This window comes from Phalacrocorax carbo, chromosome 6, assembly GCF_963921805.1.
Source record: "Phalacrocorax carbo chromosome 6, bPhaCar2.1, whole genome shotgun sequence".
Classification (NCBI taxonomy): Eukaryota; Metazoa; Chordata; class Aves; order Suliformes; family Phalacrocoracidae; genus Phalacrocorax; species Phalacrocorax carbo.
In genome coordinates, this window is record NC_087518.1 from 46414778 (window position 1) to 46433533 (window position 18756).

The 18756-nt window shown below is 39.3% G+C and overlaps 2 protein-coding genes across 4 annotated transcripts in view; one reads left to right on the forward strand and one right to left on the reverse strand.

Annotated features, from left to right (window-relative positions):
* The window catches only part of TUT4 (terminal uridylyl transferase 4), a 50657-nt gene extending 37305 nt beyond the window's left edge, over positions 1–13352 (forward strand). For 2 of the 3 annotated variants that reach the window (XM_064455083.1, XM_064455082.1), the window contains exons 21-30: positions 120–197; positions 590–767; positions 1129–1176; positions 1274–1356; positions 3293–3408; positions 5070–5230; positions 6202–6299; positions 8389–8914; positions 11515–11688; positions 12807–13352. In XM_064455083.1, the coding sequence (XP_064311153.1) occupies positions 120–197; positions 590–767; positions 1129–1176; positions 1274–1356; positions 3293–3408; positions 5070–5230; positions 6202–6299; positions 8389–8914; positions 11515–11688; positions 12807–12898 (1554 nt within the window). In that variant the 3' untranslated portion in view covers positions 12899–13352. The remainder of the gene's footprint in view (positions 1–119; positions 198–589; positions 768–1128; positions 1177–1273; positions 1357–3292; positions 3409–5069; positions 5231–6201; positions 6300–8388; positions 8915–11514; positions 11689–12806) is intronic. The other variant, XM_064455084.1, reaches the window with a different exon arrangement.
* Positions 13353–14513: 1161 nt separating this feature from the next.
* PRPF38A (pre-mRNA processing factor 38A) lies at positions 14514–18743 on the reverse strand. Its single transcript, XM_064455091.1, has 10 exons — positions 18531–18743; positions 18299–18458; positions 17651–17772; positions 17085–17170; positions 16798–16908; positions 16122–16234; positions 15561–15587; positions 15384–15481; positions 14988–15036; positions 14514–14731 (listed from the first exon to the last, which is right to left on the reverse strand). Exons 1-10 carry the CDS (start codon positions 18658–18660, stop codon positions 14689–14691), a joined length of 939 nt encoding a protein of 312 aa, XP_064311161.1. The 5' UTR covers positions 18661–18743; the 3' UTR covers positions 14514–14688.
* Positions 18744–18756: the final 13 nt, after the last annotated feature.

Genomic DNA, 18756 nt, shown 5'->3' on the forward strand with positions numbered 1-18756 from the left:
ATGTAATTGTTAAAATGGAAAGATTTATATTTTTGTATTATTTCTTACCATCAAAACTGCAAGTCTTTTATGGTGATTTTGAATTAGAGTGGTAACTGTGTCCCTTTCTATTTCGGCAGATATTTGATGGAAAACAGATTCCACAAAGAATGGTGGATGGGTGGAATGCCTTTTTCTTTGATGACATGGAAGAATTGGTAATATTGTAATTCCAGAAGAGTCACTAAAACTTACAGCATGTTTTTCTGGGAAAGTAATACATTTCTAACAGTGTAATATATAAATGAGTAGTTAAAAATCCATATCCATATTATTATAACTTCCCCAATGAGTCCCATTTTGCTGAAATGAGTGTATGTTTTTTCTTGATTCATTTAAAATAATTTCTAAATAATATAAATCAGGAAAAATACTTTTTACTCTTAATAAACAGTCCAGGATTGAGGAAGTGTTAACTGTAGTGATTTAACCTTACTTTAACCAAATAAAACTGTTCATTTTAGACAAACTCATAATTAGAGAGGTAGTTCAGGAAGAGAAGTACTTTAGTAACTGTAGCTGAGTAAATTTTGTCTTCCATTGCACGCAGAAGAAGCGTCTGCCTTCTCTTGGAAAGAACACCGAATCACTTGGAGAACTCTGGCTAGGATTGCTGCGATTCTACACTGAAGAATTTGACTTCAAGGAATATGTGATCAGCATCCGGCAGAAGAAACTGTTAACTACATTTGAGAAGCAGTGGACATCCAAATGTATTGCCATCGAAGGTACTTAACTGCTGAATTTTTGTTCCGTTAATGAGGGAGTGATGAACGCTGTTGCTTGAGGATGTTTCCTTGTTGCACAGGATCTCTATGTGAGGAAACTACCATCAGTGTTTGAAAAAAGTGTTGTTTGCGTGTCCTACAGCTTACAAAATGAGGGGGGATTAGACTCCTGACTTCTACTATATGTCACTAAATTGCTCTTAGTTATGGTTAGTCACATTTTTAAAACACCCAGCATTGCTTTGCTATCATCTACCCTGTGAGTGCATTTAAAATTGAATTCTCTGAGTTAAACTAAAAAATAATTGTTGCACTATATTTCCTCCATTTACTAATTTATTTTTCTCCCTTCTTTACACAGATCCTTTTGACTTGAATCATAATCTCGGTGCTGGAGTCTCTAGGAAAAGTAAGCTATTCATGTCTACTAATGATTAATGGTCACTAATTTCTAAAGTGTTGTGCCTTTTCTGTTGTTTTCCAATAACTTTATCTTTCTTCAATAGTGACCAATTTCATAATGAAGGCATTTATCAATGGGAGAAAATTATTTGGTACCCCATTCTACCCAACTGTTGGAAGAGAAGCTGTAAGTTTTCATAGTTTTTAGTATGTTTTCACTTTTCTTCATCCACTGGATTGATGCATCCAAAGCAAATCTTTTGTATGTATTTATCAATTTGGTATGACAATGTATGTAATTATACATCATCTGCCTAAAATGTATACCTTAGTATTGGGCTCCTGCAATGTAAAATTCACAGGAGTAGTTGGGTGGGTGATGAATATTTTTGCCCGGTTTGGGGAAAGTAAGCTTGTTCTGGTTTTTGTTTTTTATAAAACTTTTCATTGTGTGACTTTAAGTATTGCAGAAAACTGCAAAATCAGCTATAAAACCCAGAAACAGCTTTAGAAACTTTACTAGCTATTCATGTATCTAAAGAAAACAGACTCATGAGATGTTACATTCTGCTTATTTTTCCAGTTAGCAGGGAGGGTAAGGATTGCCAACCAACTTTTTTGGTTTTTTTAATCAGTTGACCTTCAGAATTTGCATAGTGAGTCAGGGTCAGGAATGTGTTCCTGCAATGTCATATTAGAACAGTACTCCTCTGTGCTACAGGGTCCAGTTGCTGATGCGTAAGAGTGCGCTATATTTTTTATATGAGCAAATAAATCAGCTGGAATTAATATTTTTAACATTTACTTAGAAAGGTGTTTTCTAAGACAGTTTAGAGGACTGTTCTCCCAATGGCTTTCAATAGGGTTTTTGTTTCTAAGGGATTTTGAAAATCTTTTGAAAGCTTTTGTTTCCCCTCATCCTTCCCTGTCTTCTCTTTTTCCATTTGCTTACTTTATCTGTGTTTTTTCTGAGTTTGTATTAAATGTTCTTTGATGCAATGACTGTGTTCTGTTTTGTGCTGTGCCTAATGAAATAGGACCTGTTTTTATTGGGCTTTTGAGTACTACTGTGATACAAATAATAATGAATTACAGTGTGGATGTAGTTATCTGTAACTGACAAATATGCAAGTGTATGTAATAAATATTATTGCTAATTAGTTTTTAAACTGCTTGCGTATATCTTCAACACAAGGCTATAGTGCTTCTGGAAGGCATATACAGTGTGTTTGTTTACGTGGTCGTTTGTGTTGTTCTGCCTCATTTCAGATTTTCACTGAACGTTTTACATGAGGATAAAAGGCGAGACAGAAAGTGGCCTTAGCATGCAAATGAGCTGTCTCTCATGTGAGGGAAATAATGCCAATAGTATTACATAGCATTTTATTTCTCAAAAATGCTCAACAAAGGAGTTGTTCTTGATCTCCTTCCTAAAGCCAGTGCCCCATGTTGCAGCTTAGAGGTACAGAGGAGACTGTAGCAAAAAGGTTCAGTGAATTACCTGTCTACAGTAGGTCTCTGTTCCTGAGTTGGGGTTGGTACATTTCTACTGATACTTCTACTTCAGTCTTTCAGGCAACGTGTTTATGTTGCACAGAGGCTGTAAACTATGGCCGTTGTGCTGACACACATCAGAACTGTAGCTGTCCTTAGCAAATTCCAGGGGAGGGGAGTGATACAGGTCAGTGTGCAGATGCTCCATCTGTTTCCCACTTGAACTTTGTTCTGTCTAGGGGGATATAATCGTGTCATTTGGGAAGGGATATAGGCTGTTTTGGAAAGCATATGAGCAGTGACTTAGATACCAAAATAGATCATATGCAAAAAATTGCCTTCTGAAGAGCCTTTGGGGAAGTAGAAGGTAGGTAGCAGGCTGGAGCCTGGATAAGCTGTTCTGCAAATTCAGCCTCTGACCCTAAGACTAAACACTGCTTTTTAGCTCAAACTGCTCCACATCTTTGAAAAAGCTGCCATTATCTAGGGGAAGAAAAGGACTAGGTATAACCTAAGTAGTAGTAAAATGTAGGAAACAATAGGAGGTGAAAGCCATCCATTTTGCTTTCATTTCTCAGTCCTGTAAGTGAATCGTTTATATATTGTATCCATCTGATGTGTTTTGATAGGAATACTTTTTTGACTCAAAAGTGCTGACGGATGGGGAATTGGCACCCAACGACAGATGTTGTCGTGTCTGTGGAAAAATTGGTCACTACATGAAAGACTGTCCAAAGAGGAGGAGGTAAGTAATATATAAAGCTAACGTAAAATCCTTGAGATTATATCAGGAGAGATTTGGATATTTTAAATTTTAATGGAAATTAAATTATGAATTACAGTGACAATCAAAGCTTCTTATCCTCAACTTCCCATCGGTTTTTGCTTTTCTTAAGACTATTTTTGGTCATCTCCTTAAATCTTAGAGTGTTTATGCAAGTACACACAGAGTGAAATCAACAGTCTATAATATGTTAATACCTTTGCTTCATGATCTATCTATGTAGTTACAGCTTACCTTAAAATTTAGATCACTAAATTATCTTTTTATAGTGTAAACATTCAGGTGGAGACCACATTACCTGACTGCACAATTTGTAATTTATTAAAATGGATTTCCTGTAGTGATCATGTTCAGAAGACAGTATTGAATTTTAATTGTTCTGTAGATCTGATAACTTACCTCTGCAAGGCAGGTAAAAGTTCATTTATTAAAATCTAGGAGTAGTTAAAATGTGCATAGTTAAGGTGCATTTCTGTGATGTCATAGTAGTGTCAGTAACTTAGTGATCGTGCACTTGTACACTAATTGCTCTTGATGAGTTTTGGATCCCATACTCCTGCAAAAGAAGCCCATAGTACATGCAGGCCAATGTCTCCTGAGAGAGTTTAGCAGGAAATGACAGAGAATGTGCACTCATTACAGTTTTACGTCTTTGTATTTTTAATGGCCCGTTCAGTGTAGGTTGTCTGATTCCTCCTAAAACCTGTTGCAGCCCTTAGAATGCAGATTAAAGTCTGGGGTTTTCATTTACTCCCTATGTTCTGTTGTGTGCTCCATAATTCTTCAAAAGATTCTTGGTCTCTTCCTGCTACAAAGTCCTTGTTTTACAGCCTTTTATTTAGTCAGCAGAGTTCAAGATATGTGGAACTGGACTGGAACTCTGAGGTCACAGGTTGACTATTTCAGCTGCTCCCTTAACATACTCCTCACAAGCACTAGCACATTGAATTGCATCACCTCTTTCCCTACATCTGCCTCAGGAAAAGAAGTTGTGATCTGCTCTTCATACAAACTGCTACTACAGCACAGCCACACAGAATCTCTCTCAAGTTGTATATGTAAATCACGAAATAATATTAATGTTAAACAATTGTAGAGATATCATGTGGAAAAAGACCGTTATTTCTTGTCTTGGTTCCTGATCACTAGTTCTTCTGTTTGTTGTATTAACAGTGCTGTTAATACAGTATTAACAGTTTGAAAGAACCTCAGTGCTTTCTTTCACGTCCTGTCTGGGCTCAGGATGCTAATACACTCTTAAAGAGAAATATACCCTCTCCAGTCGGGGGAGGTTATATCTACAAGATACAGCTAACTTGTTTGTGTATATTCTGACTCAGTGGGATAGTTGCATAGAACTACTCCCACTCTAACTGGCAGACTAAGCATACTTAACTGCAGGTGTAGTTCTGCGCTAATACAGTCAGATAGCTTCCGGACAGCTTCGAAGTTCATTAAGTTTATACAAACAGGTTGTTAACCAGCCCAGATTCTGAAAGTGTTTTTCTGGTACAGCTGTTGGTTTTGTAACCATTTCTGTTAAACATATCAATATAACAACTCTACAGAGTTTGGGGTTTTTTGGTGGATCTGTGATATTGCTAATAAAAATTATTATTCAGGTTGAAGAAAAAGGAGAATGAGAAAGATGATGAAAAAGAAGTGAAAGAAGATGATAGGGAAACAAGAGAGAAAAGGTGTTTCATCTGTGGGGATGTGGGTCATGTTAGAAGAGATTGTCCTGAATTCAAACAAACCCGTCAGAGGAACAATAGCGTGGCAGGTAAGTTAGTTTATATATTGTACTATAATTTAAAAGTTCTGGGATCCCTTCTCTCTAGGTTTCTATACTGACCTGGTAATTATCTTAAAACATTTATGCAACTAATGATTTCGGTCATTGCAAATACAGCTTTTAGTTGAAGTGTTGTTTTTCTTCAAGGAGAGTAATGCCTCCTGAAGTACAGTCTTTGCATGTGTGGTAAAAATGTACTCAGCAGTAAGTATCCTGTATTTCAGGGTATTGCATTATTTGTCTTCCACTCACAGTGGGTGCATTTAGGAGTAGTAATAAGAGTAATAATTGAATGCATTTCCTCTTCCAAATGTTTCTCAAATGTTAGCTAACCCTCCATCATCTGTGAGAGGTAAGTAAATGTATTTTCACCAAAAATCAGTAGTCTTAACCTAACACTTCCAAAAGCATACAGATGCATCAGGAAGCTAGATCCAGCTTTCAAATTACTGTTAGTAATTAGAGACAAGTCTAATTGCAAACCCATTCAGTTTAGGCCCTTAGGTTCCTGCAGTACCTGAAAAAGTAGAGAAAGCAATCATAAATGAACTTCAGAGAGAACCTTGTTGTTTTTGTGTCTTGATATCCCTTACTCTCTCTCTTTTTTTTAAATTTCTTTGCCCAAAAGTTTCTGCTGTTGCTATTTAAAATCCCACTGCTTATAGCAGTAGTGTGGAAACCTGTATAAAGTAGTGCTCCCACCTGATAGCAAAGTGAGCTTTGTTCATGCTAGAATTTGTATTACTCCAAAGTACGTATTGGGTTTAGCTGCTATACCTATTAATGTTGGCCGTTGCTAGTAGAGGGAAAGATTTCCACTTAAAGGAGAGGAGAGATTAAAGTAATTTACCTACTCTGTGTCACATGAGAGTTAAGGTATCATTGACTCCCAGTTCTGTGTTCATTATTCTGTCATCCATAACCTTGTGGTTTTTATTAACATCTTTTTCCTTGATTAGGCACCCAGTTGGTCCGAAGCATAGTAAATTCACAGCTAGTGGCTGTGAGCCAGCAGCAAATGGAACGACCCTTGCGCACTAGACAGTCATCAGAATGTGTAAGTTCCGATTAGCCTTAGTATTGAAGTAAGCAAGCTGTAGCAAATCAGCGATCCTGGGCCATGGCAGGAAGAAGTTTGCACAGTTCTCAACAGATTCTGGACTTAATAATGGCAACATTGAACTCTGCCAGTTAATGAAACTTTGATTTATAATGTAGTGTCTCTTGGAGAGCATTTATGGTCTTTCAATATGGAAACTACGTAGTCCAATTTCATGAGATAACTTGCAGTTCTGAAAGGCCAGCTTCACTATCTTTGAGATTTAAGCTAGGATGCCTTTTCAAGTCTTGCGCTTGGTTATTGGGGCAATGTTCTGGAGTTACGAAGGGAGGTAAAGCATAGTTCATCGTTAACATGCTGGAGACAGGATTGTGACTGTCGTGACTCTCTGTGGTTTAAGAGAACCGTCTTAAGGGACTGTTATGAAGAAGCAGGGAATACAGATGAATCATACTTCAATTCAGATGTGATACACCGGACAAAAGTCTGTCACAGCACACTAGAAGCACATAGAGGACACTGGGGAAATTTCTGGTAGTTTTCTTAGAATTTGCTCTCTAGAACTGGATAAAATATGTTTAACCTGCTTCAAAGTAGAGATGGATAGCAGAAGGTATCTAAGCAAATACAGCTGTTGGCACTTAATATTTTTGGAGTACAGAATACAGCAGAAATTCATTAATTTTAAGCTATATTCTAAGAAATGTGCTTGCTAATGAAGCTGGCAAGTAAGCAAACATAGTAATCAGGGCTGCTGATCACTAATGCTGTTTGTTCAGTTTACTACTTTAGGTATAAAGTATTTCCTAACTGATCAGCAAGCATTTATTGGAATGTGTGCTCCAGTAACAGAGACTGTGTGACATCATTTTTACTATAATAATATGATGTTAAGGAGGGGCTGATACAGCCTGCTTGGGAAGTTGAAGCTGGCCGTGTGGCTGCACACAGTGTCAGGCACATCATGCACACTGGACCTACTGCACGCGCACATTCTTCATCTGTCATCTGGATGTCGTGGTCTCTGTGTGTGTGTTGCATGGTTGTCATTTGGCCAGGATTTCTTGGGAATATGTGCTGTCCAGGGATTGTTTGAGGAGAATGGGAAGGGGGAATGTTGAAGAAAAGTGACTGCCAATTTAAATGGACAGGCGAGCAGTCATGGATAGTGACAAGGTGCAGAGACCTTTAACTTCAGGCATTTGGCAGCAGCTGAGTTACTTGAAGTTTAGCTGTCTGCTATAGTCTATGGATGGAGACAAGCAGCTCCACGGGGAGACTGATATCTGGGTAATCATCTCTGGTTTAGGTAGCTGTCTGTCATTTGAACTTCTCTTTTGATGCACCTGTCTTACACCATCACTATCTTGTCTCAGTGCTTAAAACCAGGTTAGGTTAATCCAGACATTAGTAATAAATTTTGGCAGATAAACTGGGGAACTCTTTTCCAGTTCTCGAAATGCTTAGTTGCACTACTAAAGAGATGAAATAGGCTCATGCCTATTTCTGTTGCTGGTGGAAGGGAAAGCTTTGTAAGAGCTCTGCAAAGGTAATAGGATTGCTACTTCTGTGCCTTTAGCCATGGCCTAACCTCAGGATACAGCGGTTGAAACTGGGTTTTTGTAGTTTCAATTTGTTAACAGATTAAATAAAGAAATATTAGGAGCTTAATTTGGAATTACTTAAGGTGTCTGTAGTGATAAGAACCGCTCTATTTAGAAGTACAGTAGTCAGTTAATGAGATTCTGGGCTGTAAATAAGTAGGGTGGGGAAGACAGTGATTAAAAATCAGAAACAGATGTGTGAGGAGTCTAAAAGAGCTTGGGGCTAATGTTTGCTCAGAATTATGTTTCTGGTGGTGGGATTTGCCACATTAACAGACCAAATTATCTGATGGTGAAAATCAGTGTCAGTCAAACTGCACTTACTGCACCCAAGTTCCTGCGGGTTTAAATATTTGGGGTGTTGCTGGGGAGTGCTTTGTCTTTTTTATGAATAGTCTAATACAGTGGGTGCTTATTAAAGAAAAACACCATTGAATAGCTAGTGAACTAATCAGAAATACATACTTTTTTTTCCCCTCCAGTCTGATTCGCATCAGTCATCTTACTCTCCACAACCTCAACAATTTACACAGAATTCCTCTCAGCCAGCCTCCATTAACCAGACTCAGCCACAGCCAATATCCCAGTCTAAGCACGTTCCGCAACCACAGCAGAGTGCACAGCCACCCCATCAGGTCCAGATGTCTTTGTTTAACTTTCCCCAATCTCCCCCAGGTCAGTATTCCACCTTGCATAACCTGGGACTACTTCAGATGCACCATCACCACCAAATTCAGCTTTCCAACACTTCTTGGCCTATTCACGGGCCCGTTATTCACTCTGCACCGGGTAACCCTCCTCATTCTACAAATGTTCCATTTTCTATAAGATCTGGCAGCAGCAGCACCACAAATAACCAGAGCAGTGTAAGCTTGAATGATCCCAGTATCATCTTTGCACAGCCTGCTGCCAGGCCCATGGGAATCCCCAGCGCTTCTCATGAGGGACACTGGCACAATCCCGTGACTCCAAACTCACTGGTGAACAATGGCACTGTGGGGAATTCAGGTAACTCTTCTCTGTTGTATCAAACCTCTCGCACTTTGTGTACAAGTGTTAAGTGCTACCGAAACAGCTAACTCTTTTGACTTCTTTTATACTGAGAATATGGTGCTTAAGAAACTAAGTCATTACCTTCACTGTCTTAACATTTTTACAGGAAAAAAATTAGGCAAGTTGGATCATTGTAACTTTTAGACATTAGACCTGTCTGCCATTAACAGCTGTGCAACATATGAGAAATCATGCATTCAACTGAGAAATGTTCTAATAATTGTTTGAGTCTAAAGCACATTTCTGTGGATATGCTTACAAATACGTTTTCCATTTATGTTGTAAGGTAGTTTATTAGACGCATGCTGAGACTGTGACAACGAACTTGGAGACTGGCAGAATTATGGTTCTGCAAGTTGAATGTTGCCTCCTTGCATTTAGTGCAATGTAACGTGATCTTATGCATTCTTTTTTCCTATAGCTTATCCTGCCACATTTAACTTCCACAATCAAAATGTTGTTTCCTGAAAATACTTCATACAGATTTTCCCTGCAACAAATGGGCAACAGCTTTTTGCCTTACACCAAAGCCAAGTACATTTGTATGTCTGAGGCTGAGAAAAACACTATAGTAATTAAAGCCCGTATGGTTTTCTGTGCAACATAAACTGTGGCAGCCCCTATATTTTAACTGGTATTTTTAGATCATGATAATGGTCTTTTGATATATTCTGAGTAACTCCTACGTTTAAAAAATTATATCTATCTTATAATACACTGATGCAGTTGTTCATAACAAGATGGAAATGTTGAATCCTCCTGCACAGCCTTTCTCTGCACTAATAAGGTGATTGAAGCAACAGTAGATTTTCAGCTGAGTCAACAGTGTTGGAAGAGGTGTAATTCACCAGTAACATTCAGATATTTGTTGAGATGCTGGAGATGCATATTTTTCTATTCAGAGCTTTGTGGGGAATATATTTCAGGGAATACAGGAAGTGCTACCAGTGTGTCTTTCGGTGCCTTCAGTGTGCTTTGTCCCTACCTCTCCATTTTTGATATTAATTCTCTGTCCAGGCTTGTCTGTCCCCTCCTCCATGTCCACCCCAGCTCTGACTTTTTTCAAGCAGCTCCTTTGAATCCAAGTCTTCTTACCTAGGTAGCTGCCTTCTTTCAGACAAGCTCGCAAATCTTAGTTTCTGCTCCATTCTTCCTTTAACGAGTCTCATTTCTCATCATGTGTTCAGTCAGTCCCTGCCTTTGGTCTTTTTCCTTTTGCTCTGTTTATTTGCTTCCAGTCTCATTGTGCCTGCACAAGTTTCCCAGTTTTCTTGTGCTGTCAGTCACAGTATGGTGGTTTTTTTTTGTTTGGTCTTTTTTTCTCTTTCTACTTCCCTCGGCTTCCATCTGTTCCCAATCTCATCACACTCCTTTTCCTAGTTCCCAGTCCTAGTATTTTTCCACTTTGTATTGTAATCAGTTTTGTTTCCTTTCGGCTTAGATGCCGTTAAGGTGGGCTCACTGGGTAGGCGCACAGTAGAGATGAGCTGCCTGCTCTCTGTTTGAAGCCTGCTTTACTTGCTCTGGACAGTTTGAGAACAGTAAGTTTGTGGAAACTTTGTCTTGGCTCACATAAACTTGACTTGGAAGGAGCAACTTTATTTTCTTTTCAGTAGACAATTGATCAGAAGTAGGATCACTGGAAGTTTCAGACAGACAACTTTTTTTCTTGCATACTCCAGAGCCATGCTTTCTGGTTTATTGTATGAAAGTTACCATTCTTTTTAAATGTGTAGCGTACTTTCATTAAATAAAGTCTGTCTGGAAGGTTGGGGTTTCTTGTTTATTATTATTTTTTATTTTTTGTTAATGATAAGTCTGAAGGAGAACTGGTATACTGAGAACAGTAGTTAATTAAATTTAAATGTACATTGATGAAGTTTTTTAATTAGCAGGCATCACTGTGTCTCATAGAATTGGGAGCTATGAAAAAAAGAGGATTAGTAATACAGCATTTGGTATCAACTCTTGTGTGTCCTGCCTCCTTGGATGCTTGATTTCTCATCCTCAGTGCTGCAGTAATACTGATTTTTAAAAGAAATAGCTTACCCTTTGTGTACATATTTTAAAAGCTTTTATTTTTCTCTCTAAAAAATAAATTTTTCATTGGTCCGACGATCTAGTTATCAAGTTTCTTAAGCATACAAGTATTAGTGAAATTCCATTGTACATCTAGAGAATTTCTTCTTGCAGTAAGATAATAGCATGTCACAGCTATGTCAGTGATAGTGAATATCTGTGTGGGATCAGGTATTAGTAACATTGTTCAGACCTTGTATTTTTCATCATGAGAGTAACGTAGGAATAGTGAAATTGTAGGTCTTGATTTTAACACTGATTCATCCTCTGTCTTCCTCCCAGTAAATTCTATTATAGTGAATAATGAAGTAATTTAGGCAGTAATTTCTATTGATGTATATTTAAAAAAAAAGAGTAGCACATCAGCATAATTGCATTAAGTCCCCTGCAGACTGTTAAGATGTAAATTGTATTTGTGACTTACTGTTTAATTATTTCAACTTGCAATGTGCTTTTCCCTTTCAATTGAAAAATAGATCAGGGTTTCCAAGGACAGTTTGGTAAAATGAACCCTCCTTCTGTCCCTTGGGACCATGGGACCCCTACCCATTTTCCTCTCCTCCGAGGAGCGTGGCCTTACAATATGCCTCAGAACTACATGCAGCAGGGAAATGCCAGCTATCCACCGAACAAACCTTTCTACCCTCAAGGTACTAGAATTAGTATATGAATCAACAGCTCATGCAACATGTATCTTTACTGTCTCAAAGGCTTTAAAAGCCAAGGGAATCATGTTTCACTTGCTAGGCTCCCTGGAACCATAATGAATCCAAGAGTCAAATCAACACTTCGCCTTCCTGTATGGACGGATGAAAAGCCTTTGTGGGAGGGAAGGGGTTAAATACCATTCTGAAATCTGAGCCAATTTGCAGTCTGTTGTACTTCTAGCATCTTCCTCCTGTCTCACTCTAGAGCCACCTCTGCTTCAATAGTGGTTAAGATGATTTGCCCATGAGCGTATTAAGAATATGAGGAAATTTTTGTCCTAATTCATTTTATTTGGCTTTTTGTACCTTGCCTTGTGGAATGACTGACTTAGATAAAAACCTCCAAGACCACAGAATAATTCAGCTTGGAAGGGGCCCCTGGAGGTTATCTAGTCTAACCCATCTGCAGTCAAGGCAGCACTAACTTCAAAGTTAGATCAGATTCTGTTATTCAGGGTACTTAGAAGGACTGACTTTATCTCAACTCTTTCTAATGCTAGTGAATGGTAAAGGTGTTCAGCATCTGGCAGGATTGGGAAAGGCTGTAGGAAAAAAAAGTGGAGCTTTGGCTCCACTAAGAGAGAAACTACGCCTACATTTTACTTGGAGGCTTTGCAATTACCATGTTGCTGGGTCATCTAGTATAAAATGAGAGATGCTGGCACCAAATCCTTTTTTCAAAATCTAATCTATTGGCTGTAGCAAGGTTTCCAAGTGAGACCCATGAACTGGTTTCAGCTAGGATCGAGTTAAGTTTCTTCATTGATTTTCTTTGTCACGTGGTCTAGCCACAACAGACCTGTTTTTAAAAATCCTGAAATTATTGTTGTTAAATAACTGAAGTAATGCAACAGATGATATATTGATGATTCTGAGGGAATTTTGGAAATGGGATTAAAGCAGTGCTGCATTGTCCCATTAAATGGGTTAGTCGTACAGACAGCGTTTGTGTCAGTCTAGTCAATGGCTTTATTTGGCAGTAAGATTAATACATTGAATATAGCCAAGCACTGTTAAATATATTTAATTTGCTGAAGTAATTGTAATCCATTTTCTTTTAGCTGGTCCACTGATGCAGAGTAACCAGCGGTTCTCGCTTCTGTCTCAAGGACACCCACACTTGAATATGAATTACATTCAACAGAAAAAGTGAAATTGAATGGGATTGTGGGTGGGTGGGTGGGGGGAGGACAAAAATTCAGGTTCTGATTTAAAAACTTAATGCAACATGTTTAGATACAAGATTATTTAAGACTGTTTTTAAACTGTATCATTTGTACATAGATATGAACTATAGTTTTTACCAGTATCACAAAACTGAGTGATACAAATGTCATCTATTTTATTACCCTATTTTTAAGGGGAATCGTGTTTTGTTTTACCTTGATAAACTGTAAAGAGAGAGAATTTTTAAAATTAAGTTCTTTATTTTCTATTAGCTGTATTCATACTTTGGTTGCTTCAGACTTTATATATATTGTTCTAAAAAAATAAAATTAGAAGGGGATTTCATGTGTTTAAAAATTTGTCACTTCTATTCTTTACAGAACTATGTAGTGCCAAAAAACTTTTTAAAAGAAAAATAAAACTGCAAAAAAAGGACACCAGACTTTTTCCTCTTCCCTATTTGTATGCATGCTTGCATTTACCTGTAATTAAGAAACCAGACTAACAAAACCAGCTTTAATTTAGGCATTTCAAAGGAAAAAGATTAGCAGCTTTAACGAGTCATGCAGTCAGTATGCCTCTTTCCCCATTCTGGTGTCATTGTATGTGCTGTTCACAGCCACTGTATCTTTGCTGTAAAATACTTGATTTGAGGGAAGAATATGCCTGCTTTTCTGTTCAGAAACTCTGCATAATAATATGAAAATAAGAGAGAGGACTTCCTATAAATTTGCTGGGCATACTACTTCCTGTGTTAACACTCATCGGGCAATATGGGAAAGCACATTAGCCATAAATGCAGTGTTCAGGAGATAAACCTGAAGCAAGATGATGAAGAAGGGGATGGTAGGCAAGGGGTTTAACACAACTGATTTCCTGTGATGCATAATTAAATGTATGGAGATGAGAACTGTAAGCTGAGTAAGAGCTCAATCAGTCTTAATTTGAAAAACAGGGACTTGCTGAATGCTGACTTCATTCAGAGAAGGTAGAGCTGAGCATAATTGTGTCCTATTCTGTCCTCAGTCACAGGTAGGCCCCAAACTATGCTCAGAGAAGTTGTATACTGTCTTCTAAATATATTGAATAACTTCCTGCCTGAAAAGATTAAGCAGTGCCTTGTACTCCTTGCAGCTTCTAAACTGTCTGACAGTAGCATCAGAAGCAGCATATTATGACACTTAAGGATGATTCTTACAGAGGAACCACTAACAGTTGTGTGTTGGAGGTGTTTCAAGTTAGCTCTTGCGTTTAAGTAAACACATTGGATTGACAGTCTTTTTTCCTTTTCTGTACTGGAGATTTGAGATAGTTCAGGCTCGTGGCTCTTCAGCGTTTGTAACTCAAACATGCTCTCAGTTCTTTGGCAACTGAATGCTGTGGCTGTTCGTCAAAACAACGCCCTGATTTGAGAATGAAGCCAGCTTCAGTTAGGGGACATCTAAACAAAGCATTATGAAAGAAAGGGGGCTTTGTCTTTAAAGGCTCCTTGCTCTTTTTTTATTATTGCTCTTCACTAGTTCTTACAGGCCTTGAGAAAAACAATTTAAAAACCATCCTCAAATTCTATCACAAGGATGAGTAACTAACTACATAAAAGGTATCCTTAGCTTTCTTTTATTTAAAAAAAACAAACAGGACTTGTACGAGAGGAGAAGGGATTGAAGAAATGGGACTGCTGAAGCAGCCAGTACAGATCCAGCTGTCCCATAAAGCAAACAGGACAGCGTTAGACTGCAGCTCAAGGTCTTTAAACTATGTGCTGGATTTAGGTTGTTATTCATTCCCTCGCCGACTCTTCTTGTGACTTTTCTTAGATCTGAAACAGGGGAAAAAATATGCCATATGACACAATACTAGTGATAGTTCTCAAAGACCAAGGCGATTCATAGCAGTAAGTGGTATTTTCTATGGTCAAATATGGATAGTGTGACTTGACTACAACACTGAGGGAGGTACCATATGAAATACTTGCTCTCCAACAGAGCAAGACGACCTTCAGTCCCCAGGATAAAGTGACAAGTAAGCTCCTACAACAGTACAGACACCCTTAAGAAATAGGCCAAACCTTTTACCTTTCAGGTGATTTGGAATGACTTCTGTGTCTGTGACTACGATGATGTCCTATGAGATAAAAAAAGGTAACAGTTACTTCCACAGACCCTGGAATTCTTTTTTGCTTTGCTAATGCAGTCTGCTTTTAGTGACCAAGTGTCCTAGATAATGCCAGAACAACCCTAGCCTTAATTAGGCACTCAAATTAACCTGGCAAATATTTGAAAAATATACCCAAGGCAATTTTGCATATATAAAAGGAGGAGTTCTCCAGCTGTGCTTTCATATAACTAGCAGCTTTGTGAGCCAGATTAAGCACCTATACTACCTTCTTGATACCGTGACACAGATTTTTCTTGTAGTGGATGTTCTGCTGGTAAAGCCATGCAGAGTTGATCTGTAAGTGACAAAAATACCTGGAGATTTAGATCTTGATCTGTGGCGCCTCTCCCTGGACCTGCTCCGGTGTCGTCTTGGGCTTTTGCTGCGATGCCTCTCCCGGCGTGGCGATGGACTGAGAAGACAGAAGTTTTTAGGATAACCATACTAAAAAGGCACACATTCTAAGATTAAATAATAGACTAAAAGACTACCTTCTTCTCTTTGGAGAGCGGCTTCGCCTGTAATTGGGAGAGAAAAGAAAAGGTTGCTAAGAATCATTAGCAGACTCGTCTGTTTAATTTCCCATATTCTCCAGCAACAGCACCCAGGGCTTCCCTTGTGCTCCCCCCGTCCCCAGTTAGTGTGTGTGTGGCCTGCTACACACAAGGCACTACATGCTTCTGGACTGGCCCATACAGTGAGCAAATGAGGTTAGTGATGAGTTTTTCCTGGCTTATCAGTAAGAACAATTAACAGGATATTCTCTGCACCATCTGGCCTACGTGAAAACAAAGCACTTGGTTCTCCTTAATATCTTCACTGTACTGTCAAGTTCAGCTAGAGTTGGCCAGCAAGTTCAAGAGTTACTCAAAGACTAGAGAAACAGACGAGCCGACTGCGGCTGTGCACTTCAAATCGTCACTTTAGAAACTGGCTACAGAAACTGGGAGGTGTAAGAGATTCTGGCTGAATTGTCACCTTAATTTCTATGCTTTGCTCCAGCCATCTGCACTACCATAGGTAAAAATATTGCTCAAGAAGAGCCACATCACCTTCTTGGAGACCTGCTTCGGCTCCGCCTATATCGCACAGCTGGAGATCTGCGAGGTTTATCAAGGTCTCTATAGCCTCTTCTGCGGTGGTCAGGAGATGGTGCTCGTTCCAGCTGGAAACAATGGTGGGGGAGAAGGGGAAAGGTTCTATAAGTCTTGTTTCATGAAGATTTTTATCCATCAGTAAAGATTTCTGAACAATTAACAAATGACAGAAGTCATGCAATCAAGCTTCCCCATCCTCAAGTGTTTAATACTCAGAGGTGAGTAGTACTGCCTAAGTTTGCCAACTGGAAGTTAAAATGGCCACCTCTCATACTGTTGATTCCTAAGTACAGCAAAATCAACTACGATGGTCACCATAACTTTCATAATCACCTTTAGTTCTCTCCATTATATATGTATGTATGTAAAACAAGTTATCTGAACGTGTTTAACACAGAACAGATCCAGATATCAGGAGGCAGAAGAGCTTGACAAACACAGAGCACTTTAGAACTGCTTCAGTGTCTGACAAGTTCTTGCAAGCAGCTTACATGAAAATATGTGAAGAGGGGAGATCACAGTTGCAAACAGCCTCCTGGTGCCTCCCCTCAAACATTTCTCATAGGCCATAAAGTGTTCTGCAGTACGCAGCACCAGCTTCAATTATCCCCTTCCAAAACAGTTCACCGACCTTTTCATCTTCCTCTTCCTCCTCCTCACTAGATTCTACATCATCCATGTCTTCTTCCAAAGCACTAACACGAGGCTCGAGTTGCTCAGCTTCTTCCAGAACATACCGTTTCTAGGAGAAATTACAACTTTATCTTACATAACCCAAGTGAAAACAAAGAGCTAAGGAGGCGTCTCGTGCGCCAGAAGGGCCTGCATCATTCATAGCTTTATGCAACAAGCCAATAGCTGATACAGCTATTGAATCTGATGCAGTTAAGAATTCCTTAACCATCTACTTTTCCAAACCTGTAATCGAGGCAGAATGATATCGCATACACGTTCCTCATGGAGTAGTTCATCAATAAATTCATCCACGTGCATAAGTTCAAATTCTGGGGGGCAAGAAAATGGCATTTAAAAGACAAAGAAGATTAACACTAGTGGATAGGGTAAAGATAAAACACCTCAGATAATTTATGTCAAGTGGGCTGTACAAACAGCAGTTCGAAAATCATTCTCAAAGATAAGGAAAATCATTAGACCTATCTTGCAAAAGGAAATTACTGCACAGCTAGGATTAGCTGATTCACAGTGCTCAAACTGGCACTCAAGACGGTGTTTCAGTGCCCAACAAAAAACCACAAGCACTTGGGGAAAGCAAATAAGTGAGGCAGTTCTCATTTGTACAGGTCAGCAAGACCAGCAACAACTATCCAAAGGATGAATAAGTAATAGTAAGGTTTCAAAAAGATGGTTACGCCACAGTTTTTTAAGCTTATATTACTAAATAGAATATTTACTTTTACTAAGCATGATACTTTAACAAAAGGTCATCTATGAAGTACTAAGAAAACACAACTCATAGTACTCACCCCCGTTTCTGTTCTGACTTTTTATTTTTCGATAGTCATTGTACAGTGGTTCAAGATACTTGTAGCAGTCAATGGCAGTGCCTGTCAATCTCATGTACAATGCACCAAGCATTCGGACATACCTGAAAAGTAAACCATTTCATGTATCTGAGCTTTTTGCATAGTTAGCAGTTTAGATAAAAGAGTTTTTCCCCATGAATTTCTGAAGAAAGTCAGTACACTAAAGTAAACAGAATACATGACTCTAGATTTTTCTCCTTCAAGTACTCAAGTAGAAATCTATGAAAAAAAAATTATATACTCAAGTATACATCTATAGTCTCTGTATGGGTGTATTATCACTGACAAAGACAAAAGAAATACTAAAGAAAAAGTAGATTAATATTGCTCCCTTAATGCACCTCATTCTCAATACTCCAGACAGACATGTATTATCCCAGAGGGCACATGCCACAAAAGCAAGCCATTCCAACAGCTCAGGTGACAAGGAGAGCAGCCTTGGAAAGCAAGAGGAAGGACGCACTTTTTAGCAGAAGAGTTTATCAGGGCCCACTGAAAGCTAAACCCGGCACTGATGTTTGCCTGGCTGCTTTGGACAGTTTCATTCAATACTACAACCAAAAATTAAAAACCAAGCTATCAACTTACTTGAAGTCCTCGTTTTTTATGAACTCCACGATGATGTCCTTTTCGGGCTGGATCTGCAGCATCTTCAGCGTCAAGCACAAGAAGGGCGTAGGCTTAATGTTGCCGCCATAGACTCCCCCCACGTACTTCAGCTCCATGGCCTTGTCCACCACCAGCTCGGCTGGGAGAGGGAGCAGCCGTCAGCGCGGGCCCCGCACCGCGCCCCCGCCCGCGCCGGCCCGCCCCGCCATACCCGTCAGGCCGAAGCACTCCTCCTTCCAGTACTTGGACTCATAGATGCGAGTGCGGATAATCTTCTCCACCAGGTACTGCGGGTTGGTGCCGTGGATGCTGTGCGCGTCCTTCACCGTCCGGTTGGCCATGGCGGTCGCTCAGCAGGTCCCCTCAGTGCCGTAGCGGGCCAGGCCGAGCCGGGCCACCCCGCTCCCCTTCCCTGACGGGCCGCAACACCTTCCGCT